The sequence below is a fragment of the Oryctolagus cuniculus genome, chromosome 1, assembly GCF_051225735.1.
Source record: "Oryctolagus cuniculus isolate XC-2025 breed Fujian yellow rabbit chromosome 1, ASM5122573v1, whole genome shotgun sequence".
NCBI classification, from domain to species: Eukaryota; Metazoa; Chordata; class Mammalia; order Lagomorpha; family Leporidae; genus Oryctolagus; species Oryctolagus cuniculus.
The window spans coordinates 198,795,981-198,820,907 of record NC_142867.1 but is presented as its reverse complement, the minus strand read 5'-3'; the positions used below and the strand labels follow the sequence as shown (position 1 = coordinate 198,820,907).

The 24,927-nt window shown below is 58.0% G+C and overlaps 3 protein-coding genes across 18 annotated transcripts in view; 2 read left to right on the top strand and 1 right to left on the bottom strand.

The window, feature by feature from the left end:
• TLN1 (talin 1) overlaps positions 1-5,631 on the top strand; it is a 32,304-nt gene extending 26,673 nt beyond the window's left edge. For all 6 annotated transcript variants that reach the window (XM_051856512.3, XM_008268739.5, XM_089300435.1 and 3 more), the window contains 9 exons: positions 2,756-2,941; positions 3,029-3,136; positions 3,579-3,684; positions 3,882-4,006; positions 4,112-4,237; positions 4,329-4,391; positions 4,502-4,684; positions 4,840-4,968; positions 5,092-5,631. In XM_051856512.3, the coding sequence (XP_051712472.1) occupies positions 2,756-2,941; positions 3,029-3,136; positions 3,579-3,684; positions 3,882-4,006; positions 4,112-4,237; positions 4,329-4,391; positions 4,502-4,684; positions 4,840-4,968; positions 5,092-5,217 (1,152 nt within the window). In that variant the 3' untranslated portion in view covers positions 5,218-5,631. The remainder of the gene's footprint in view (positions 1-2,755; positions 2,942-3,028; positions 3,137-3,578; positions 3,685-3,881; positions 4,007-4,111; positions 4,238-4,328; positions 4,392-4,501; positions 4,685-4,839; positions 4,969-5,091) is intronic.
• A 5,309-nt stretch (positions 5,632-10,940) lies between these two features.
• Positions 10,941-18,940, top strand: TPM2 (tropomyosin 2). Of its 6 annotated transcripts, none has more exon segments than NM_001361479.1 (9): positions 10,941-11,459; positions 11,822-11,947; positions 14,641-14,774; positions 14,845-14,962; positions 15,058-15,128; positions 15,589-15,664; positions 15,781-15,843; positions 15,936-16,005; positions 18,796-18,940. In NM_001361479.1, coding segments are annotated over 9 exon segments (855 nt in total). In that variant the 5' UTR covers positions 10,941-11,345; the 3' UTR covers positions 18,879-18,940.
• A 788-nt stretch (positions 18,941-19,728) lies between these two features.
• CA9 (carbonic anhydrase 9) lies at positions 19,729-24,927 on the bottom strand. Of its 6 annotated transcripts, XM_008269532.4 has the most exons (11): positions 24,377-24,927; positions 23,588-23,617; positions 23,190-23,360; positions 22,901-23,043; positions 22,725-22,817; positions 21,752-21,818; positions 20,939-21,096; positions 20,603-20,738; positions 20,454-20,480; positions 20,036-20,117; positions 19,729-19,913 (listed from the first exon to the last, which is right to left on the bottom strand). In XM_008269532.4, the coding sequence occupies exons 1-11, from the start codon at positions 24,720-24,722 to the stop codon at positions 19,847-19,849; spliced, it is 1,320 nt and encodes a 439-aa protein (XP_008267754.2). In that variant the 5' UTR covers positions 24,723-24,927; the 3' UTR covers positions 19,729-19,846. The 6 variants fall into 6 exon arrangements, 4 of the variants coding, with proteins under 4 accessions (XP_008267754.2, XP_069910187.1, XP_051712624.1 ...); XR_016210962.1 differs by lacking the exon at positions 20,603-20,738 and having other exon boundaries at positions 24,377-24,841; XM_070054086.2 differs by lacking the exon at positions 23,190-23,360 and having other exon boundaries at positions 24,377-24,923.

Below are 24,927 nucleotides of genomic sequence, written 5' to 3'. Positions count from 1 at the left end.
TGGAAGTGGAGCAGCCGGGACTCCCACTGGCACCATATGGGATGCCTATTCTGCCACAGCGCTGGCCCATTGCCAGCTTCCCTTCCTCGCCTTTTTACTCCTTAGGATTGGGCAGCTCCCTTCCTTCACCACTGTCCCATTTTCTTCAGTACCAGTGACCTCTCAGTTGCCACATTCAGTGGCCTCTTCTTGACCCTCAGCCTAGTAGATGTCGAGGCCTTTCCAGAATTGTGTGACTCAAACTGCTTTCTCTGTTCTCTTTTGGCAAGTTTATCCACTTCATTGTCGTTCTCTAAGATGTTAACTTCAGTTCTGAGTGGAGTTATTTTCAGCTGCCTTTGACATCTCCGCCTTGATGTGGTGCCTCCACACTGGCTCTAGCCGATGCCCACTTCCTGTGAATGGTGCTCACAGCCTCCTGGTCCTGGAGGCGCCACCTCGGTCGCCTTGACGTCACATCCTCATTCACCACAGCCAGGCCGCTGCTGGGTCCTCTAGCTACCCTTCTCCACTCCTCCTGTCACCCTCTGCCCTAGCTACTGCCGACAAGGTAGCTCCTGCCCTCTGGCTGCTCTACCAGTTTCCTGTTTGGTCTCTCTGCCAGTCTCCACCACTCTGCTGTCTCCTGCTTGTCTGATTTCTAAATTTATGACATCTACCTGGACATGTCCAAGGTGGACATCAGCCTTCTGCAACCTGGACCTGCCTTAGTCTTCCCATCTCAGTAAATGACACCTTTCAGTAATTCAGTTCCTAAGTCCAGAAACCCAGCTTTAAATTCTTTCTATTCATTACTATTTTTTAAAATGTATTTGAAAGGCAAAGAGACAAACAGAGAGATCTTCCATCTGCTGCTTCACTCCCCAAATGTGCACAACAGCCAGAGCTGGGCCAGGCCAAAACCAGGAGCCCAGAATCCATTCTAGGCTCTCAACCAGGATAACAGAAATCCAACTCCTTGAGCCATCACCAGTGCTTCCCAGGGTCTGCATTAGCCAGGAACTGGAATCAGGAGTCAGAGCCAAGAATCAAACCCAAGTGCTCTAATAAGGGACATAGGCGTCTCAACTACACTGCCCACCGCATACACCTACCCAATACTTAATAAACATTTATTGATTGAGAAAATACATAAAGGGCCAGCGCTGTGGCATAGTGGTAAAAGCCACGGTCTGCAGCGCCAGCATCCCATATGGGCACCAGTTCAATCCCAGCTGCTCCACTTCAGATCCAGCTCTCTGCTATGGCCTGGGAAAGCAGTACAAGATGGCTCAAAATTTAAAAAAAAAAAAAAAAAAAAAAAGGTAAAACATGAAAATATTTCTGTGATTTTTGTGTATTATGTAAAATTCCAAATCTGTTGATCTGATATTCAAGGCCCCAGTGACCTTTTCTCTCCCATTCTTGTATTCTAGAACACTACTTAATACCTTCCCACTTGACATCTCAGTTATTCATGCCCTACCACTTTCTTAAAATACCCTCGTTGTTATCTGTACCTCTCTGTTGTTTTTAAGATTTATGTATTGAAAAGTAGAGAGAAGGAGAAACACAGAGAGAGATCTTCCATCTGCTGCTTCATTCTCCAAATGGCCACACGATTGGGTCTGGGTCAGGCCAAAATCAGGAGTCTTGACCTCCGTCCAGGTCTCTCATGTGGGTGTCAGGGGCCCAAGTACTTGGGCTGCTCTCTGCTGCTTTCCCAGGCACATTCATGCAGGGAGCTGGATTGGAAGCAGAAAAGCCAGGACTCAGACTGGTCCTCACAGGAGATGCCAGCATTGCAGGCAGTGGCTTGACCTGCTGCGCCACAACGCAGCCCCATCTTACCTCTTTTTTTTTTTTTTTTTAAGATTTTTTTTTATATTTATCTGAGAGGTAGAGCTGCAGACAGAGGGGGAGAGACAGAAAGAAAGATCTTCCATCCACTGGTTCGCTCCCCAAATGGCTGCAACAGACAGAGCTGGGCCGATCTGAAGCCAGGAGCCAGGAGCTTCTTCTGGGTCTCCCATGGGGGTGCAGGGGCCCAAGAACTTGGTCCATCTTCTGCTTTCCCAGCCCATTAGCAGAGAGCTGGATGGGAAGTGGAGCAGCCAGGACGTGAACTGGCACCAGTATGGGGTGCCGGTTAAGGCGGAGGCTTAGCCCACTGCGCGACATCCCCGGCACCCCCATTAGGACTAGAAAGCTAGCCAAAAACTACTTTAATTTCAAAGAAGCAAACTCTCCCCAATCACTGCAGTCAGAAACGGTGACCAGCAGCCTTCTCTTATTAGCTGTGATGTGTGGCCATCTTCAAGGACTTGACCTGGTCAAGGGCGCTGGTGGAATGAACACGGGATGACTGTGGAGTACTGCACTATCTTCCAGTCTCAGTCACTGTACAGTCTTTTTTTTTTTTTTTAAAGATTTATTTTATTTATTTGAAAGAGTTACAGAGAGAAGTAGAGACAGAGAGAGAGGTCTTCCATCCGCTGGTTCACTCCCCAGATAGCCACAATGGCTGGAACTTCGCCGATCCCAAGCCAGGAGGCAGGAGCCTCCTCCGGGTCTCCCACGCAGGTGCAGGGGCCCAAGGACTTGGGCCATTTTCCACTGCTATTCCAGGCCATAGCAGAGAGCTGGATCAGAAGAGGAGCAGCCGGGACTAGAACCATCACCCATATGGGATGCCGGCGCTTCAGGCCAGGGCTTTAACCCACTGCACCACAGCGCCGGCCCATGTACAGTCTTTCTTCTTGTTCTGCCCCAACAGGTTTTCTGTTCCCCAGAGCCACCTGCCAAGACTTCCACCCCAGAAGATTTTATCCGAATGACCAAGGGTATCACCATGGCAACAGCCAAGGCTGTTGCTGCAGGCAATTCCTGTCGCCAGGAAGATGTCATAGCCACAGCCAATCTGAGTCGGCGTGCTATTGCGGATATGCTCCGGGCTTGCAAGGTAGGAACTAGTAGTGGAGCCCCCTGGGGCAGGGGGGGACTGCCAGGATTTGGAACGCTGACGCTTACCTTCCGTCCCGGGGGACAGGAAGCAGCTTACCACCCTGAAGTGGCTCCCGACGTGCGGCTCCGAGCCCTGCGCTACGGCCGGGAGTGTGCCAATGGCTACCTGGAGCTGCTGGACCATGTACTACTGGTAAGGGGGGGTGCTGTTTGCTCTTCAGCCCGGCCTCCCTGGATACAGGTCCTCTCCCTGCAGGCCGCACGTGTTGCTCCAATCTGCCTACCCCACCATCTGATTTCCCGAATCTCCTGGTTTCCAAGTATCCTTCTCCCTGGGGCCCCGACATTCATACCATCTTTGGTTCTCCCACTCACCTCTTCCTCTTCCTCTCTTATTTCCCCTCTTTCCACCTGACCTCCCCGTTCGCTACCTTCGTCATCTCTTCTTTCTTCTCACTTCATCATTCTCCTTGCTGCTTGTCAGCCGGTGAGTGTCACAGCCCCCTGTCTTCACCGTGCAGTGCGGGCTTGGGGGGCTGTGGTGTGGCGAGCTCTGGGGATCAGGGCCGGGGCACACGTCTGCCCTGTTGCAGAGGCTGGGGCACAACCTCAGATCAGATGCCCGCCTTCCCCAGACGCTGCAGAAGCCAAGTCCGGAGCTGAAGCAGCAGCTGACGGGACACTCGAAGCGCGTGGCTGGCTCCGTCACGGAGCTCATCCAGGCTGCTGAGGCCATGAAGGGTGAGGGGCACCCGGGGCGGGAGGGAAGGGAAACCCTCATCATGGGACAATCTCCGCTTGCCTCGTGGGTGGCTCTGAGCTGGCCTCTCCCCTGGGCCCCCTGGGTGCTGGGGCCTGGAGATGCTGACCATGCTCCCCAGTGCTCCTGAGCTCCCTGCTCTGCCTTTCCCTCCTCCCTCCCTCCTTCATCCCGCCAGGAACAGAATGGGTGGACCCAGAAGACCCCACGGTCATTGCTGAAAACGAGCTCCTGGGAGCTGCAGCCGCCATTGAGGCCGCAGCCAAAAAGCTGGAGCAGCTGAAGCCCCGCGCCAAGCCCAAGGTCAGTGCCGCCACTCCCTGCCACGCTCGCCACAGCAAGACGTCCCAGCAGCAGCGCCCTCCGGCTTTGCATCTCCCCCTCGGCAACTCCTGTTCTTCATTGTAGGAGGCAGACGAGTCCCTGAACTTTGAGGAGCAGATACTGGAGGCTGCCAAGTCTATTGCAGCAGCCACCAGTGCCCTGGTAAAGGCTGCCTCTGCTGCCCAGAGGGAACTGGTGGCCCAAGGAAAGGTAAGGACTTCAGGGCCCAGAAGAACAGGCCGGGGCCGTCGCTTTGTTGTCCCCACCCGCAGCCCTGGCCAACAGGCTTCTACCTCCACAGGTGGGCGCCATCCCAGCCAATGCACTGGACGATGGACAGTGGTCCCAGGGCCTCATTTCTGCTGTGAGTGTACAATACGCACCATGTCTGTCAGAGTTTGGGAAGCTTAAGAAGGCTGGAGCAGGGACAGACCAGGACAAGTGGCGTATGTTAATCTACTGCCTCTCCTGTAGGCCAGGATGGTGGCCGCAGCCACCAACAACCTGTGTGAGGCAGCCAATGCCGCCGTCCAGGGCCACGCCAGCCAAGAGAAGCTCATCTCATCCGCCAAGCAGGTCGCAGCCTCCACAGCCCAGCTCCTTGTGGCCTGCAAAGTCAAGGCTGACCAGGACTCGGAGGCCATGAAGCGGCTGCAGGTGAGGAGCCCTGGACCCGTCCTTTGCCCCCTCAGCCGTACTGCTTTAAACTGCCACCCCTAAGACAGAGGTTTCTCTGAGGGACACACACACACACACACACACACACACCCGCCCCGCACGCACTCAACCTCCCGCTGCCTTCTCCCCGCCAGGCTGCTGGCAACGCGGTGAAGCGAGCCTCCGACAACCTGGTGAAGGCGGCCCAGAAGGCCGCAGCCTTTGAAGACCAGGAGAATGAGACAGTGGTGGTGAAGGAGAAGATGGTCGGGGGCATTGCCCAGGTGAGCCCCCACCCCGCCCACTCTGCCAGGGGGGCGGGCAGTCCTGCTGCCTGTGCTGCCCCAGCCCCTGCACCCGCGAGGCGCACGCTCGCTGACCTGGGTGCTGCGCCTCCCACCCCGCAGATCATCGCAGCACAGGAGGAGATGCTTCGGAAGGAGCGGGAGCTGGAGGAGGCGCGGAAGAAGCTGGCCCAGATCCGGCAGCAGCAGTACAAGTTCCTGCCTTCAGAGCTGCGTGACGAGCACTAGCCACTTCTATTTAATGCGTCCCGGCCCAGAGACTGTGCTGCCACTACCAAAGCCTCCTGGACCCCAGCACTCCTCAAAGTGCCTGCCAAACCCGGGCCTGGCCCTGGCCAGTCCCCTGCACAGCCCCCACCTCCCCGATTCCAAGTGCCTTCGTGCCCTAGGGCCCCCAAGTGCCTGTCCCTCCCCAGAGTATTAACGCTCCCAGAGTATTATTAACGCTGCCGGACCTCTGTCTGAACCTGCCAGGGCCCCAGCCCGCTCCACCCCGCCAGCAGCTTGCAGCCGGTCCCCACAGCCTCATAAGTCTACTCTTGCTTTTTTGATACTCTGTCCCCCACCCCTGGCAGCTGTGGAGGCTGCAGGGTCGTAAGCCCCAAACAGGTTTCTGCTCCAATAAAAGTGATTCCACTGACAGCCTTTGCCTGGCTTCGTGAGGACACGGGAGAGTCCTCCCAGGGCAGCTGGGGAGAGAGGGGTTGAGAGCTGGAGGTGGGAGTGCGCCAGTCGGCCCCTGAGGCCCCAGAAGTCCCCGGGTCCAGCTGCTCTGCTGAGGGACCCGCACCCCAGCAGCCAGCGCCTCAGCCTCTCTGAGTGTCATTCTACTGCTTGGACCGGCAGCTCCCACTGCTCTTCGTGGCTCTGAGTGCGAAGCCACTCCGAGTGTGTGCACAAATTCAGTCCCTGGATGGATTCGAATCTCAAAAGCAGCTTCGCTAAAAATAACAAACCTATGAAGTAGAAGCCTCTCTGCGCAAGAACTGCGGTTGTAGAGTTGGTTGGTGAAGCCCTGGCAGGCAAAGAGTCCACCCTGGTCCTGCCCCTCTACTAGTTGTCTGGGCCGGGCCACTCTCACTTAGAGTAGTGCTAGAAGAAAAACACCTGAAAAAGCTGGCCCTGGGCGGGAGACTTTACAGTGACTGCGCCAGAGCGCCCCTAGTGGTCAGGCAGGTGGGCGCTGCCTGCTCGGCGGAAGGAGGCCGGGGGGTAGTACTCCGGCCAGCCACTGTTTCATGAGTGACTTTTTTTTTTTGGTCAGGCCTGTCGCTCGGTGTATTGTTTCCTCTCTACTTCCTCCAAGTGGAACACAAACACCACCCGTCTCTACTACTCGACCCCTCCTTCCCCTGCCCGGTGGAAGTGTATAGCAGGCGACTTCCCAGGGCAGCCAGTAAGGATATTGCCGACTTCCCACCATCACACCTGTCACCTGTGATTCATTCAGCCAATATTTACCAAGCCGTACCCATGCTAAGTACTGGAAAATGGAGATGTTTTATCACTTCTCTGACGCAAGGGACTGGCAACCCCAGTGTGGCGTGCCTGTCAGCACTGGGAGCTGAGGACTGTGGGTCAAATCCCTTGTCCAACCTCCGTGATGAGTTGTAGTCCGGACTCTAGCTTCCGCCGACTGGGGGTCCAGCACAGCAGCCTAAGCCTGCCACCGCTTCCCCTGTCACGTCCTCAGGAACTGTGGCCAATCACGCGTTTCCCACCCGTGATGCCTTGGGAGCCTCTTGCCAAAGGCAGTAATACCCACTAGATCAGCAGTTCTTCAAATGTGGTTCTCAGACCCCCTTGGGGTTCCTAAGACCCTCTTGGGTCCATAGATGACAACTATACCAAGACGTTATTTTCCTTCTCACATAACACCATTTGCACTGACAGTGTAAAAGTATTTGTGGGTAAAATTGTCTTAGTAGAGTACCGGGTTCACTCCCCAAATGGCCACAATGGCCAGAGCTGGGCCAATCTTAATCCAGGAGCCAGGAACTTCTTCCGGGTCTCTCACATAGGTGCAGGGGCCCAAGCACTTGGACCACCTTGCACTGTTTTCCCAGGCCATTAGCAGAGAGCAGGATCAGAAGAGGAGCAGCTGGGATTCAAACTGGTGCCCATATGGGATGCCAGCACTGCAGGTCGAGGCTTAACTTTGTATGCCACAGTCCCGGACCTGATGATTTTCTTAAGGCCATTCTTTGAGTTGTTACCTGAACTAGCTGCTTTATTCTTGGGAAAACTACATTCATTCAAAAGAATGACCAACAGACAAACCATCTCAACTTGCAGGAAAAATCTTTTTGCAGAAAGGAAAACACTGGGGCCAGCATTGTAGTGTAGCGGGTAACACCGCCACCTGCAGCACCACCAACCCATATGGGCACTGGCTGAATCCTGCTGCTCCACTTCTGATCCAGCTCCCTACTAATGCGTCTGGGAAAACAGCAGAGGATGGCCCAAGTCTTTGGGCCCCTGAATCCACATGGGAGATCTGGATGAATCTCCTGGCTCCTAGCTTTGTTCTGGAACAACCCTGGCCCTGTGGCCATCTGGGGAGTGAACCAGTGGATAGAAGATCTCTCTCTGTGTCTCATCCTCTCTCTGTAACTCTGTCAAAAAACAAACAAACAAAAAAACACCACAGTGAGTCTGTCATTTCAGGGAAAACTGACTGTATTTGTTGCGAGTGATACAAATCAAGGTTTCAAATGAAAATTCAAATTTTGGACAACGTGTATCTGCCCTCATGAGTTTCATGGTTTCCTAGAATTTTAAAGTTAAAAGCTTGTGTGTTGAAACCAATCCTGATGATTAAGATATGTGATTACTTTATACTGTACACTGTAACGAAATGGGTCAATCTTTGGAAGATCTGCATAGCTCAGTGAATATTTTTCAAATGAGGATACATGATGTTACAAGGTAAAACATCCATCCAAATTGCATTATAGACCAGTGGATTTTAATGTGAGATAATACAAAATGACCACTGCTATTTCAGGTTCCATATGGCAACTAAGCCTTAAGAAACTATTATCTGTCAAGTTTTGGTGTGTCAAAGAGGAATATGCACAATTATTTGAAAATGCTAGATATCGCTATATAAATATATGTACTGACTACATATCTGTGAGACAGAGTCTTCCTCATGTGCAGTACTTTGAACAAACATGCAGCAACAGACTGAGTGCAGAAGCAGATTCTGAGACTCCGACCACCTTCTATCAAGCAGGCTATTCAAGAGATGGACAAAACCGTAAACTTAGTGTCATATTCCTACTAATTTGGGGAGGGGGAATATAGTTACTTTTCATCTAAAACATTACGTTAACATGGCTTATGTGTAATGGATTTGTTTTTACTATTTTTAATGAATAAATATTTTTAAAGATTTATTTCTTTACTTATTTATTTAAAAGAGCACCAGAAAAAGAGAGAGAAAGGGCAAAAGAACTTCTATTGGCTGCTTTACTCTCCAGATGCCAGCAAGAGCCAAGGCTGGGCCTGCCAGACCCAGGAGCTAGGATCTCCATGTGGGTCTCCCACATGGGTGGCGGCTGCAGGAGCACTTGGGCCATCATCCGCGACCTCCCTAGGCACATCAGCAGGAAGTGGGATTGGAAGCAGAGCAGCCAGGATGCTACTGTGAACTAATACATATTTTTAAACTTTCTCAGTTTTCATCGTAATCTAGCAAGCAGTGATGGACACAAGATGCTTTAACAAAACTGTATGGGCTCTTCATTTGCTTATTTTTATCTATTTATTTGAAAGGCAGAGTTACAGAGAGAGGGAAAGTCAGAGAGAAAGGTCTTCCCTCTGCTGGTTCACTCCCCAAATGGCCACAAAGGTTGGAGCAGGGCAGATCCAAAGCCAGGTTCCCCCACGTGGATGCAGAGGCCCAAGCACTTGGGCCATCTTCCTTCCACTGTTTTCCCAGGCCATCATGAGAGATGCTGGGTCGGAAGTAGAGCAGCAGGGACTCGAACTGACGTCCACATGGGTTGCGGGCACTGCAGGCAGAGGCTTAACCCACTATGCCACAGCACCGGCCCCCTCTCCAGCTCTCTAACAGCTGCTCTGCCTGTAAGGGGTTCTCAGAGTAAGAGCTGCTGCACTAGACCAGGAGTTCCTCGGGACTCTCATCAGTCACATTTGTGTGGTGGAAGCTGAGACATTAAACAACTCTGGCCAGTGCGCTTCAAGTGCCAACTCTGTGCCTGGTGCTGTGCTAGGCTTTGGGGATTCAGAATTGAAAATGACAGGACTCAGAAGCCAGGGGGGTGGACAAGCAGGTACAAACACTGAGGTGGGACCAGGAAGAGAAAGATAAGAACCTGCCACCTGGCGCAGGGGTGGAAGGGGAAGTGGCCAGGGAAAGCCGACACTCGATTTGACTCTTAAAGGCCACCAGGAATCACCCCCCAAGAAGGGCATTTTAGGAGAGGGAACAGAATGCAGAAACTGTGGAAGCTTCAAGAGGAATATGGCTACGTCCTGCTGTCCTGCTCCGGGACGCGGTGCCGCAGGAATGCAGCTGAGTACTGGGGGTGAGGTTAGGCAAGACTGGGGACGGAGCCAGAGAGGTAGGCAGGGGCCAGAACAAAGGGCCTTCTATACCATATTAAGAAGTGGGGTTGGGGGTGCGGAGGGAGGAGTTTTGGAGGATTTTAGATCTTGTTCGCATCCACTTTAATAAAAGATCTTTGGCAGAAGTGTGGCGGAAGAGTTGAATGAATAAACGAACTGGGAGGCAGGGCCAAGGTCGCCGCCTAGGCAGGGGGTAGTTAGGAGGAACCCACTTTTCAGAGAATCTCCAGGATTCAGTGATAGCCCCAGGGGTCTCGCTCGGACTCCTGGATGATGAGGCGTCCTTCCGGGAGTCTGGGGAACACTGGGACTGCAGGCGGGGTCTGGTCCGTGGCTCGTAAGCCGGCAGCCAAGCGCTCGGAATGCATTCCCGTGCCCCTCCCCACTGTGCCCAGCCCGCCCGCAAAAACCCAGGCCTCGCGCCCCTGGCTCCTGGCGCCCTCCGCCTCGCCTCTCCCCACCCCCACTCCCCCGGGCAGCTTTCCGCAGCCCCTCCCCCACCCCACCAGGAGAGCGGCGAAAAGACCTGGCGCCCCGCGTCTCCGAGTCCCCGACCCGAGGGCGCGCTGCGGGAGCGAATCCCGAGACCTCGGTGGCGGGGGGGACCTCCCCCCAGCCGCGGCTCCCAAGGCCCTGCGGCTCCCTGGCTCTTCCTCCTCGCCCCTGTCTTCCCCGCCCCAGCCCGGCCCCGCCTCCCCACGGGGAAAGATCCCAAAAAAGGGCAGAAAAGAAAATTCGGCGTAAAGTTGGCGCCCTGGGGAGGAGTGGAGAGTCCGGCGGGAGCGGCGGTGCAGGGAAGGCGCGGGGCGGGGGGGCGGGTGCCGGAGCCCCGTCCCGGGTGGGAGTGGGGGCGGGGAGCGCGCCCTAGCCAGCGCCCACCCCCCCCCGGGCTGCGTGGAAAATATGCGGGGCACGTGGGGGGCGGGGCGGGCGGGGCGCGGAGCCGGTCCCGGGCCGCGGGGGCTGGGCTGGGGCTGGGAGGGGAAGCCGGGGGAGTAGGGCGTCAGGCCGCGCCTTGCACTGCGACCTAGACTCCTGGTGGCCCCTGCCTCCGTTTCTCCAAGCTCTCGGGGAGCCTCCGCCACGACCACCACCATGACCACGTCTGCATCGCAGACATAAAGTCTGGGCGTCGGGGTAAACTGAGGCAATCGAAGCGCGGAGGAGCTCGGCCTCCCTAGAGACATTTAATCCGGGGGGATTTACAGGAAACTTCTAAATTAAGGGCAGCGGCTGCTGCAGCTGAGGGGGGGCACGCGGGTCCCTGCGCTCGGGCAGCTGCCCTGAGCTCACGCCCCGAAATAGCCCCAGGGGCCCCAGCCGCAGCTGCCACCGGGCCCGGCTGTCACTCAGCACGCTAGGGGCCCCCAAGCCCCGGGGTCCCCTCCCCTCCCCTCCGCTGCGCCAGCGCGGGCGCAGCCCACGGAGGGCTGCTTTCCCTTCCGACGGCTGGCTGGGGGAGGGGCAGGAGATGGAGGCGGGACCCCAAGGGGGCGGTCCCGAGGGGCTGGGCGCAGGGGGCGGCCGCGCCCCCCGGCCGGGCAGTGCTTCTGCCCCTACAAGGTTTGGGCCGCGGCGGGGGAGGGTCCTGGGCCCCGGCTCCGCCCGGTCCCCTCCCGGCCTTTTAGGCGCCCGCGCGGCTGGGACATCCCAGTCCCGCTCGGTCCTCCTCGCCCGGTACCCGTGCGCCCACTCCGCGCAGTCAGCCCCGTCCACCCAGTCCTCACCGCCAGCCGGCCGGCCCGCCCCCCACCGCAGCCATGGACGCCATCAAGAAGAAGATGCAGATGCTGAAGCTGGACAAGGAGAACGCCATCGACCGCGCCGAGCAGGCCGAAGCCGACAAGAAGCAAGCTGAGGACCGCTGCAAGCAGGTGGGGGCCCGCCCAGTGCAGCCAGCCACCCCTCCTCCCACCGAGGCCCCTTCAGCCCTGGGCCTGCTCCCCAGGCAGGCTCCCACCTAGTGAGGAGGCTGGGCCTTCCCGGTTACCCTCAGGGCCCTAGCCAGGTGTGGGAGCCCCAGGCCCCCTGGTCCCACTCCCCAGCCAGGTGTGGGAGCCCCAGGCCCCCAGTTCCACTCCCTACCCTTACATAGTGATGATACAGCCCTGCTCCTTGGGTGTGAAGCTTCTGTCTCCCGCAACACCCTTGACTGGGCTCCCCCTCCCCTGTTCCCCCCTCCCTCCCGCACCCACCCACACCCAGGCCTGGCTGACCAAAGCGGGCTTTCTCGCAGCTGGAGGAGGAACAGCAGGCGCTCCAGAAGAAGCTGAAGGGGACTGAAGATGAGGTGGAGAAGTACTCGGAGTCGGTGAAAGACGCCCAGGAGAAACTGGAGCAGGCCGAGAAGAAGGCCACCGACGTGAGTGTGGCCTCGGGGCGTGGGGCGGGGGCAGAAGGGATCCCAGGTGGCTCCCCAGCACCAGCACAGACGGGTTCCTCGCAGTAACTCCTAAGACAAATGTTACACAAGTAATCCAAGCCGCTGGGGAAATCAGAACCACCTACCACTTCCCGCAGGGCTTAGCCTGGCCATTCCGCTCCAGCCCTTCCAGTGATCAACAGTGAGTCATCGTGGGGGTGGGGGTGGGGGTGTGAGAATCTGCCACCTACCTCCATTAATCCTCAGCTGAAAGAGGGAGAGGGGCTGCAGCTACATCTGGGGGTGTGTGGGGGCCGGCGCACAGGAGGAGGGAAAGGGATCTAAAGATGGGGCCCTCCCTCTGGTTGTACCCGAGGGGGCCGTAAGAAATTCCCTGGCCTTGACCTCTGGCTGCAGCAGCCCTGCTGTGCCCTGGGGCCCCAGCTCAGGTTCTGAGGCTCCTTATTTACCCTCATTAAGCTGTCAGCCCAAGGACCACGCCAGGCCACAGGGCAGAGGGACAGGGCCACAGATGCCAAGGCAGCCACCTTGGCAGGGCCTGCTCACCCTGAAATGTCTCTGCCTCCCCCCCAAGCAGTCCCAACCAGACCTCTGCAATCCCTGCCATCCCCAACCCCCACCTTCAGGTAGGAGAATGGCCAAATGGCTTTGGACACGTCAGGTATTCCCACTGTTCTCTGCCTCGGTTTCCCCAGCTGCCTTCCACCCAGGAGTGTTATAAGATAAGCCTGGGTTGGGGTGCTGTGGGGGAGATGGAGCATCAGAGATGACGTCACTGTGTGTATGGCTGTCTTTCATGGTCTCCAACCCCCCAGGGTTGGGCTTCTCTGACCTCCAGCCTCCAGTTTGGGTTCTCCCCCAGCCCTGGCACTTGGGAGGGAACTGACCTGCAGCTGCTCCCAAAGACAGCCCTGGGCATCTGACACTCTATAAATAACCAGGGCCCAGTGCAGCTGGAGGCAGGGCTGGAAACCCAAGGAGCTGGGTGGGGGCTGGAGGGGAGGAGGAGGGGACTGTGACAGAGCTGGTTCCCCAGGCGAAGTGCCAGGAGTAGGTCGGAAGCACCGTCCACATTTATCGTGTGACCTTGAACACAGCACTTAATTGACATGATGCCTCAGTTTCTCTGTGCTCTCCAGTGGAACAGGAGAGCCTGGGGTTAGGGAGCAGCGTCCCGCGACTGGGAAGTGCTCGAGGTGCAGGAAGTGGCAAACATTAGTCCTGAGATGGGGATCCCAGTGCCCCCCAAACTTTCTGCAGCCATTTGTCGCCCGACCACCATCGAGAACGTTTTCCTTTTACGGAGTCTCAAGTCTCTGCAGAGTGGCCCCCAGAGCTGAGCTCCCCAGCCCCCAGTGCTGTCCCAGAATCCTTCCACACTGACTCATCCGGCCTTGTGCCATGATGGGCTCCTGTCACTCAGGGTGGCCAAGCTCCAGGTGCCTTCAGCACCTGGAGGACAAGTTACAAAACACTTTCTATATATGGCCCTGTGTGTCCCTGCCCTCTGCCTCTGCCCCTGCCCCTACCCCACCAGCTCCTCCCCTCCCCCGGGCCTTTCTCCTTTAGCCACCATGTCTTTGTCACTGAGGGAGAGACAGGGATAGTCTAGCATCTGTGGTGTGTGGGCTCTGTAGGTGATGCTTGCTGCATCTTGCATCCCGATGTCCCACACTTGGCTTAGCATTGGAATCACTGGGGAGTTTGTCTGAAATAGCAAACAAGCACACAACGATGCCCAAGCCCCGACCCTGGAGACCCCGACTCTGGGTCTAGTGTGGCACTGGAGAAGCTGCTTGGTTCCCTACGCCTCCCGATGGTCGTGTTGCTTGATTCTGAGAAGCCCTGCAGAAGGGCCCTGCCCAGGAGGCTCTGCTATTGTTAATTCCAATTTATGAAGGAGGAAACTGAGGCTTAGAGAGGCTAAAGAGGCCACCAAAGGTCACACAAGTGCTGAGTGGCTGAGCCATGGCTCAAAGACGGCGGGCTGACTCAGAGCCGGTGCGCTTAGCGCCAGGCCGCTCTGCGGCTCTCACTCGCCTTCCCTGGGGCCTGGCTCTGCCCTGTCTTTTTTCCTCAGGGTGTCATCAGTTTTCTTGGACTTTTTTCCAAAACCTGCATGGTTTTACCTTCCTATTGTAAGACCTGAGGCTGAGGGTCCCTCACTCCCACTGACCCTGCACTGCCCCCAGCCGGCTCCTGGCCTGGGTGGGGTGTCCCTCTGCTACAGCCCTGAGGGCTCTTTATAGGCCCAGCTTGCCTCTTGGGCTCATTGTTCATAGTCTGCCTAGTAGCTAGTGACATCCCTGAGCGTGATTCTGTGATTGGCTGTTCTTAGCAGTGGTGCTATCTGATTGGCCTGAGTCTTACCTGGGCCAGGCACTGCAGTGGAGGACTCGGGGCTGCCTCGGCTCTGGTCCCAGCCCTTGGAGGGCCCTCACAGGGGACAAAGGGAGCTGTGGCAGTGATAACCATTGCGAGACGAACCATGCACACTGGCAGATGAGGCTCTGCAGCACGGGAGTGGAGCTGGTCAAGGAAGGCAGGTTCGGGTCTGCAGCACAGAGCCTGAGCAAAATAGGTAGAAAATCTGGAAGCCAGGAAGCCTAGGTCCTTTCTGAGAAGGAGCCTGCTGTCCCCTGGAGCCTCTCTGACCTCCCCCCGACCCACAGGCTGAAGCAGATGTGGCCTCCCTGAACCGCCGCATTCAGCTGGTAGAGGAGGAGCTGGACCGGGCGCAGGAGCGTCTGGCCACTGCCCTGCAGAAGCTGGAGGAGGCCGAGAAGGCTGCTGATGAGAGCGAGAGGTGGGTGGGGGCCCTGGGAAGGAGGGCGGGGGCTGGGGGAGGCGTCCTGACCCCTCTCCCCGTGTCTCAGAGGCATGAAGGTCATCGAAAACCGGGCCATGAAGGATGAGGAGAAGATGGAGCTGCAGGAGATGCAGCTGAAGGAGGCCAAGCACATTGCTGAGGACTCAGACCGCAAATACGAGGAGGTGACCACCCCGCCCTGCCCCCGGCTCACTGCCCAGCCCCCAGGCCCTGTCGGACCCCCGTGGAGCCACTCCTTCTCGCCCCCACCCCCCACCAGGTGGCCAGGAAGCTGGTGATCCTCGAGGGAGAGCTGGAGCGCTCAGAAGAGAGAGCTGAGGTGGCCGAGAGGTAACGATCCCCTGAGTGACCAGCGTGGCCAGCAGGCCTGCACCTGAGTCGGAGGCTGCAGACACTCTGCGCGGGGCAGGGAGGGGGGCAGTGTCCCAGGGCCTGTCCTCTGACCCTTGCCTGCTGCCCCCAGTCGAGCCAGGCAGCTGGAGGAGGAACTCCGAACCATGGACCAGGCCCTCAAGTCCCTGATGGCCTCAGAGGAGGAGGTAGCGACCTCTCTGGCCCTTTCTGGCCAAGGGTGCCTTCTCTCAGCTCACCTTCCTCCACCTCAGCATCTCAGGCCTCGCTGTCACCTGCAGGGGTCGGGAGGGCCTGGGGCTTCCAAACTCTGCCGGCTGTCACTCTCACAATTCTGCTCTGCTCTTCTCTCCTCCACCCTCCCACTGTGCCGTCTCCACTGTCTCGCCTCACTGTGCCCCCACACCCCACCCTGCCCCACCACACCCCACCCCTGCAGTAAATGTGGGGACCTAGAGGAGGAGCTGAAAATTGTTACCAACAACCTGAAATCCCTGGAGGCCCAAGCGGACAAGGTAGAGGGGGGCAGAGGGGCAGTGAGGACGGGGTCCCGCAGGGGAGGGGCAAGGCCCATGGAGGATGCAGGCTTGGGGGCGGCAAGATGCTAATGACAGATATCTGTCCCCACAAGTATTCCACCAAGGAGGACAAATACGAAGAGGAGATCAAGCTGCTGGAGGAGAAGCTGAAGGAGGTGAGCGCCCTCCCATCCCACCGCGGACTGCCTGGGGCAGGGGTGGGACAGAGCAGGACGTGACCCTGTCCCCATCCTGTCTTATCTCCCAGGCTGAGACCCGAGCCGAGTTTGCCGAAAGGTCTGTGGCCAAGTTGGAGAAGACCATCGACGACCTGGAAGGTAAAAGGGATGCTCCCCCATCCCCTGAACCTCTCTGCGTCGGTCCCCACGCGGTCTGTCCCGTATCTTCTCATCCCACTGAATGTGTGCCGAACGAGGGTTGGACCGCCCAGGACTCCACTCACTTTGGTGGGCTGTGCTGCCATTCAGGTGGTCGTCCAGTGCCTCTCAGAGTGTTGAGCATGTGTGAGTGTCACCCAGGGAGTCTTGAGGACATGGAGTCCTGGACCCTCCGAAGTGTGGCCTGATCTTGGCTTGGTTCCCTGGTGATGCGGCTGCCCCTGGTGCTCGGACCACACATACACTTGGTCTCACCAGTTCCATTTCCAAGTGCAACACAAGAGTTGAACAGAGTTACACTACAGAGTCTTCTTTACTAAACAGGAAGGTTTTTTCCAAAAAAATTTTTTTTCATTTTATTTGAAAGACAGAGACAGAGACCTTCTGTCCACCTGCTCACTTCTCAGATGCCCACAACAGATAGGGTTTGTCAGTCCAAAGCCAGGAGCCTGGAACTCATTCTTTGTCTCCCCTGTGGGTGGCAGTGGCTCAACTACTTGGGCCGCCGTCTGCTGCCTCCCAGGATGCACATTAGAAGCAGGCTGGAGGGGCCGGCACTGTGGCGTAGCTGGTAAAGCCACTGCCTGTGATGCAGGCATCCCATGCTGGAGGGGCCGGCACTGTGGCGTAGCTGGTAAAGCTACTGCCTGTGATGCAGGCATCCCTTACGGGCACCAGTTCATGTCCTGGCTGCTCCACTTCCGATCCAGCTCCTTGATAATGTGCCTGGAAAACAGCAGAAAAGGGCCCAAGTCCTTGGCCCCTGCATCCACGTGGGAGATCCAGATAAAGCTCCTGGCTTCAGCCCAGCCCAGCCCTGGCCATTGCAGCCATTTGGGTAGTAAAACAGCAGATGGAAGACATCTCTCTCTCTCTCTTACTCTGCTTTTCAAAAAAAAATAAATAAATAAAATAAAAATAAAAAAAAATAAAAAAAAAGGAAGCTGGAATTGGAATTGGAGCTGGGACTCAAACCCAGACACTTCAATATGGGATGCGGGCATCCCAAGCAGTGTCAACTGCTACACCAAACACCCACCTCTAAATAGAGAGGTAGTTCATTGAACATCCAGGTTTTCATGATGGCATGAATGAGAGATAACTATTTTTAAGCTAGATTTGGCAAAAGCAAATGTCCAAATATTTGCTAGTCTGTGACTCTTCCTATTATCAACACTGCCGTTGAACCTATCATTGCCTCTCCTTTATTCCACGGTCACCCCTCAGCTTTCCTAATTCCCACGTCTCTTGCTTCCTGCCTTCCCAGGCAAGCACCAATTTTATCTCCAGCTTTAGGACTTTAGACTTTCCTGCTCAGGCACCCTCTCCTCCTGCAAGCACACCTGCTTGTCCAGAGGCAGCTCCCAGTCCGGCGGCAGGAGCTTCTGGGGGAGACTCAACGTGGGGTACAGTGAAGAGAGGACAGAGCGGGAAGGAAGGAGCCTGACAGCTGTCCAGCCTGTCCTCTGGCCTGTTTCTCTGTCCACTTCTCTGATTCTTTCTCTCTCTTTCCATTACCCTCTCTCCTTCCTTGCCTCTTTCCCTCCCTCCATTCCCTCTCCCCACACTTCCCCCGCCCCCCCCCCCCAGATGAAGTCTATGCACAGAAGATGAAGTACAAGGCCATCAGCGAGGAGCTGGACAACGCACTCAACGACATCACCTCCCTCTGAGCCCACTCCTGTGTGGCTGCCTCAGCCCCCTTTCTGCTCTCTGTCCAGCCTCTCTCTGGGGAGGGGGCAGGCAGGAGAAGCGCAAGTTGCCAGTGTTGCCCAAGCAGACCGGGAGCAGCCTAGGGAGAGCCCCCTTCACACCCGCAGCCCACCCTGGCACTGGCTTCACACTTCTGTCTCTCCACCGCCTCCTCTGCCCACTGGCTTCCACCTCTTCTGCTGCTTAATAAACTCTGAACTTGGTCTCCATGCTCTTTTCCTGTCCTCAGAGCACTGGTTCACTCCCGAAACCCTGGCCCTCACCACCCCACACGCCTGTGACAGCCCCCCCACTGCACTGGGCCCTCCCACAGAGCCCCGCGGCTCACACGGACACCCTCACATCCCCCCACACACACCCCGGGCTCACACTGACACTCCTGCGTCCCACACCCCTCCTCCGGGCTCACACTGACACCCCTGCGTCCCACACCCCTCCCCTGGGCCCACGCTGACCCTCCCTGCTGCATGTGGGCACCGTGAGCCTGCCGAGCACCGTACCCTGGCACCCGGCACTGGCCTTGGAGCACTCCGCTGCGGCGCCAGGATATAGTGGAAGAACTGGTGGTGGGAGGCGGGAGAGGGGCAAGGTGGTGGTGAAGGGTCTGGAATGAAGTTCAGGAGCACCACGGGGCTTTCGCTGCAGCTGCAGGTCTGTTTCCTGCCTTACGTCTGTCTGTCTGTCCGACCATCCCTTTCTGGGCTCAGTCTTTGTCTTTCCTGTTTCCAACTCTCTTAAGCCTGCTCAAGCAGGAGGGTAGAGTACTTTGTGACTGAGGCCTCCCATCCCACCTCTGTGCCCCTGAGTCCTTGGTGAGGCAGCGCGTCTGTCCTGGTCACACCGTCCATCCGCCCCTGCCGTGGCGCCCTCAGGTCCCTGAGTGTTTGTGTCTCCCTGGGTCTCCTAACGCCCTCCGTGTCTGAGCGTCACCTCCCCCTGTCTGTGACTCCCATGCCTCCCCCATGTCCCTCCCCTCCGTGTCCCCTCCCCCTCCTCACCTGCTGCTTCCCCTCACAGAGACCTTGGCCAGCGCCAAGGAGGAGAACGTGGAGATTCACCAGACCCTGGACCAGACCCTGCTGGAACTCAACAACCTGTGAGGGCCGGCCCCGGCCAGGCTCTGGTCGCCACCTCAACGCAATAAAACCCGTGTTACAGACAACCTCTCAGTGCCCTCGCAGCCTCTCTGGTGCTGGCCACGGGCAGGGGAGGACCCTGGAGTGTGCAGGGCCTGCACCTTTAAGTGGGAGCCGTGGGGTGGGGGCACTGGTCTCCCTGAGGAGGGGTCGTGAACAGGCCATGTGAAGCCGAGGAGCTCACAGCTCAGGGGGAGTGTCTTGGCCCACTGGGCAGCCGGGCCAGACCACACCTTCTGCCTGCAAAGCTGCAAGAGGTGGCACACGGTGGGGCAGTGGAAAAACCCAAAAGCTCTTATGTGGCTTCTAAGCCTGAAGACTGCGGCCTGCCTTACCCGAACACGTACACAGCGACACGTGCACACACGCACAGGGCACTTGCCACAGGATCGGTCAGTCTGCCCCTCTGCCTGACAACAGCTGTGCGTCCAGCCCTGATCCTGTGAAGTGTCACCTTACAAAGGAGAGGGGACTGTGTGAGTAAGCAGAGGACCCCGAGATGGGGAGATCGTCAGGGTAGTTAGTCCCCGTGTAGTCAGCAGGGGCCTTCCAGGAGGTAGGCAGGAAGTAGGGGATGTGGCAGTGGGGGGAGCAAGAGGTTGGAGTGATGACGTGAGGAGAGGCCACGAGCCCAGGGATGCAGGTGGCTTCTAGAATGGAAGGAGGCGAGGCAACCATCCACTCCGAGTGTCCACTAAGGCCATTTTGGACCCCTGGCTCCAGAACTCAGAAATATGCATTCCCATTGTGACAGCAGCAGCAGGAAACCAATGCCCCATCCTTCCAAGCTAGGAACAAAGGTGACTCCCACATATTTATTAGAAATGTTTATTTAAAAAAATTCTTTGCGGGTTAAGAAGGAAGTGGTTAACGGGCACGGCAGGACCCAGTTTCCTGTAGCCGTCTGCTCTGCATTGTCCAGATCCGGGCCTCTAGGCGCCAGTCTCTGCCATCTCTGCTGGGTGGTAGCTAACCCCCGCTTTGGTCTCAAACCTGTCACTGCACAACAGGGACGCCTCGTCAGCAGACTGGCCCATGATAAGCTCACTTGCATGCAACCTGGGTGAAACTGGGACCCCAGTAGGGATGGCTTGTGCCTGAGGGAAGGGTCAGGGCGGTACCTGTGCTGCCTCTTCATCTGCACCAGGAAGGCAATGCCGGTGGCAGCGAAGAGGAAGCCAAAAACCAAGGCCAGGATGTCCCCTGGTGGGGGAGAGGAAAAGGCTGCCTCAGGGAACGAATGGGGGGTCCACAGGTCCCCTCAAAGCCTGCTCAGTGCATCGTCCACCACCCCCGCCCTGAGGTCTCAGTCTCCAGGAGAGGCCGGTCAAGGGTCAGGGGTAGACAACACCATTCCTCCTTCCTGAAGACCACAGGGGGAGGATGCTGGATTTCTGGAGCCTCATTCGGGAGTCTGACTGTGTGTCCTATTGGAGTTGGGGGAATCTTGTGCAGACGGAGGTGGTTCTAATGAGCCTCCGGGGCTACATGGGGCCCACAGGTGCCCCCCAGCGTCAGGGGCCAGGGACACAGACTCACCAGCTGCAAGGCAGGAATTCAGATGTACTGAAGGGAAAGAGAAGCTGTTAGAGCCGGGGACTTGGGACCTCCAGTGACAGACACTGGCACAGTGAAGACGCATGGGAGGACGAGGGCCCTGAGGCTGGGGACGCCACACAGAGCTGCACCTGGCTCGGGGCTGCTGTCTCCTCCAACAGGAAAGGAGGCCTCGATGATTCGCCCATTCAAAGGCTGCGCCGCCCGGAAGTTCAGCTGCAGCCGGGAGTCACCGGGTCCCCACAGGGAGTCTGAGAGGGTGTGGAGCTGGGGCAGTCGGTAGACAGCGCAGGTGGGCTCACAGTGTAATGAAGCAAAAGGGTCCCGGGCCTACCCATGGCTATCACCTCAGGCCTCCACCTGCCCTCCCCTGGCCGCTCGCTCTCCCCATCCTCCTCTTGCTCATCTCATCCTGTCCCCTTCCCCCTGCGGCCCACCCCCTCTGTCAGCACCACGTCCAGTCCCACCTGCTTCGCACTCAGCCTCACTGTCTGGTTAAACACAGTCCAGATGACCCCCTGGGAACAGGGGGGTGTGGTCAGAGACCCCTCATAGCGGAAGTAGCGGCTGAGGTCGGAGGGCAGCAGTGCAGACACATCCAGGCCTGGGACCCAAGTTTCTGAGCCTGAGGAGAGGACCTGTGTTGGGGTCTCACCTAGATCACGGCCCCGTGAAGCTCCAAAGATACAGTCCACCTCCCAGAAGTCAAGTAAATGCCCCGAGACCACTTCTTTAGTAAGTGGTTCCTTCGAGCCACACCTCTCAGGAGAGCAAAGGGCTTCTCGGAGCGAGAGGGCTCTCTGGTCTTCCCTCTTGCTTTGCACACTAGCAGCATTTAGTGGACCACTAACTGGACCACCGGTTTAAGCCCAGTGTCAATTAAAAAGGGAAAATGAGCTGCACACACACACACACACACACACATAAAACAAAAGCACACAGCCCTCTGGTTTAGCATAAACCCAAAGGTCCAGTAGAGCAAGCGAGGTTTAAAATGACCCGGAGTGACTTAGAGGGGGAAGATTTCTAGAGAAAGTACCCACCAAATTTGCAACATCATTTTGGGGTCTTTTTTTGCTTGGCTTTTGGTTTTGAACCATAAATCCTGTGGCCAGCAGTTGGCCCGTGCCTGGCGCTCTCTGGTCAGCTTCCCCATTAGGACAGAGATGGTTCACAGCTCTGCCAGTGCACGCCCGTCTCCATCCTCAGCCGGAGACCTCCCCCAGTGTAGTCTCTATGAACTGGGGTGCAGAGGGTAGTGGCCAGACCAACAAGCTCACCTTCTTCAGGGATTTCTTCCAAATGTGACAGCAGCTGCTCATAGGCGCTGTTTTCTTCCGGGCCCTCCTGCGGATGACAGACAGTGCAAAACAGACTGATACACGCATCTGGGCCCTGGCTGGAGGCCTGGACGTGGGAGGGCTCCCCACAGCCTCCCTCCCTTTCCTCAGCACTGAGAATGGTAGGGAAACAGACAGCTTCATTATTACCCAAAGTCGTAATACTCTTGCTTTGCAAACTAGCAAGCTCGGCAGACCAGTTTTCAATGGCAAACTGGAGGAGAAGGGGAAGGAGGGGCCACCCGTCCTGGAGACAAGGCCTCGGTGACCTGGGCCCTATTCACTTTGGTCACCACCTCCGCACACTCCATGGTCCCCCACAGAAACCCATCGTACAGATTCGCATTCCTGCTACCTCTGCAGCCACACTCACGATTCTCGCATGGACGCCTGCACTGGGGGGTCCTGCCCTGCTGATGCCGATGCCGCACTTCTCTGAACCTTGGTCTCTCAGGTCGGCCTGAGCAGGCAGACCGTGCGCGAGCCTCACAGGTGTCTCTCCACTCTTCACTTTACTCAGCCTGCTCCAGTCTTTCCGCTTGTGTGATCATTTAAGAGGTCACAGTACTGCATCCCACCAAGGGCAACCATAGGCCATTGGAGCGTTAGCACTGTCCGTCTCCCTGACTCGTGCTCCTGTGCTCCTGTCATGCCCCAAGTGGGCCATCAGCTGGGGCGTGGCAGCACTGCTCCCTGTACTGGGCATTTCCTTTTCTTTCAAGTTTCACCTCCTCTCTGGCCGCCCTTTTTACCCTGTATTCTCTCTATGTCTAAAATGTCAGCCTCTGGCACTGGCTGTGGGCTTCCCGAGGGAGGAGGGACAGCCAGGGACCAGGCTGAGCGCGCTGGACCGGCTAGGGAGCCCGGGAGCTGCGGAAGCAGCGGGTGGGAGGGTGACCAGGTGCTGCCGTACCTGCAGAAAGGCAGCCAGTACTGCCAGCCCCCCCGGGCGCCCCAAGGCCTGGCCGATCTCGGCGAACGCAGTGCTGAGATGGACCACGTGGATCTGGGGAGGACGCGAGGGTCAGACTAGTGCAGAGCTCCAACTCCGCTCCGCCCTTTGCTCCTCCTCTGCTGCTCCCGGCTCACCTCGGCAGGGAAACGGTGCCCGTTGACGGTGTGCTCAGAGCCCGGGCGGTCCGCAGACCCCCAGTGCAGGTGCAGCTGCAGCGCCCGGTACTCCCGCCCGGGACCCAGGGCCATCTGCAGCCCGGGGGGCAGAGTCAGCTGCACTGAGAAGGGGGAGGCGGGGTGATCCCACTCTGCCTCACCCGCCGGCGAGGGCCAGCCCCACCCCCAAACACCGCCCCCCCAGGCTCCGCCCCGTCCCCTGATGGTCCCTCCGACTTGGCTGGGGTTCCGCGCGAGACCCCCTCACCGGTGTGGCCATTGTTGCGCAGGCGCAGCTCTGGGAGCCGCGGGAGCTCGAAGCCCAGGAGTTCCAGGGGGCGCAGGGCCGGGCAGAAAGCGGTGAGCTCCGGGCGGATATTTACCGGGGACTGAAAACGGCCGGCGCAGGCGGGCGACACCTGGGGCCAGGGCGGGTCTCCTGGGGTGAGAGAGGATGGTGAGGCTGTCTGGCCATTGGGTCGGGGACTCTGAGGGAGCCCGGGTGTAACGGAGAGGGGATGGGATCGGGAGCTAGAACTCGGCGGCGTGGGCGGGACAGGCGGCGGGCGGAGGGTGGCCGCCCAGGACCCGCGCGAGGCCGGGGTGGCGGCGGGGCGCATCAGTGGAGCTGGGTCCCCGGGCGGCGTGCGGGGGTGCGCGTCTCACCTCCATAACGCCAGTGGCTGTGGTCGTCCCCTGTGTAAATGAGAAGGGGTAACAGGCCGACGTGAATGCCCAGTGCTGCCCAGCAGCGGGAGCATGGTGGGTCGCAGTCCTCAGACGCCCCGCGCGGGCACCGCAGGTAACAAATGCCTGGTGTCAATCACAGGGCGCTGCGACCAAACACCCCCGCAGGCCCCAGAGAGGCCGGTTGGAGCCCTTGCTTTGGGGTCTGCAAAGGGACGGGCGGCGGCTCGGTCCCCGGGCCCGAATCCGTGGGCCAACTTTCCTTTCTCCCTCCCTCACCCATGCCCCCACACCACCCCCACTCATCCCTCTGCTCTTTCTGGTCTCCCACTCCTTTCCTAAAGTTCCTGGTGTGGAAAGCAGAATTCCAGATTCCTCTACCTGCTGTTTCCTGGCTAGACAGATGACCTCTGCAGTTCTCCTCCTCTCCCTCGGATACCCACTGTCCGGCCCCATCTTTCCCCCTCTCTTCCCCTGTACTCTGCTCTCCTTCCCTCCTCCTCCCCCGATGCATACTTCCTTTGCATGCTCAGTTCTTTCTCCCCAGCCTCCCCCTGTCTTTCCCATCACTTCTCTCCATCCGTGCCTCCCTCTCCCCATCAGCCAGGCAGCGAGGGGGCTTGTGGGGCAGGAGCTCTGGGGGCTGGAACGGCGGCTGTTAGAGAGCAGGCTCTGCCCCTTCTCTGAAGAACCACGGCCTGGACCAGGCTCTGGGCAGGGAGGCATGAACCTAGGGGAGCCTAGATCGGGAGGTGGACGACAGCTTACCTTTCTTGCCCTTGTGGGCGTTGTTCGGGGGGCCGTGAGTGTGCACCGGAGCTTCCGTGGTCAGTAGGTCCTCTAACTTCAGGGAGTCCTCTTCTCCTGGCTTAGTCTCAGCCTCAGGGGAATCCTCCTCCCCAGGTGGATCCTCCTCACTGGGCAGATCTTCCTCGCCTACTGGATCACCTTCCCCTGATGAACCTCCTCCTGTAGCCGATTCCCCCTGCACCTGGGGCAGGCTCTGGGGATGGGCGGGCACCAGGAGCAGCAGCAGCAGCAGATGTGCGGTGGGGCCCCGGGCAGGGGCTGGGGTCAGCAGAGGGAGCCAGGGGCCCGAGCACAGGGGAGCCATGCGGCTGACTGCAGGGTGTCCCGGGACACGGTGTGTACGGGCTGTACGTGCATTGGAAACAGGAGCCGGTGGGGGAGGAGCGAGCTTGGAGGGGAGCAGGCTGACTCACAGAATGCCCTTTTGTAGAGAGCGAGCCAAAGTCCCGCGGGTCTATCTGGCCTCGCGCCCCCCTCCCCGATACCAGAGGCTGGGTAGGGGTGGAGTG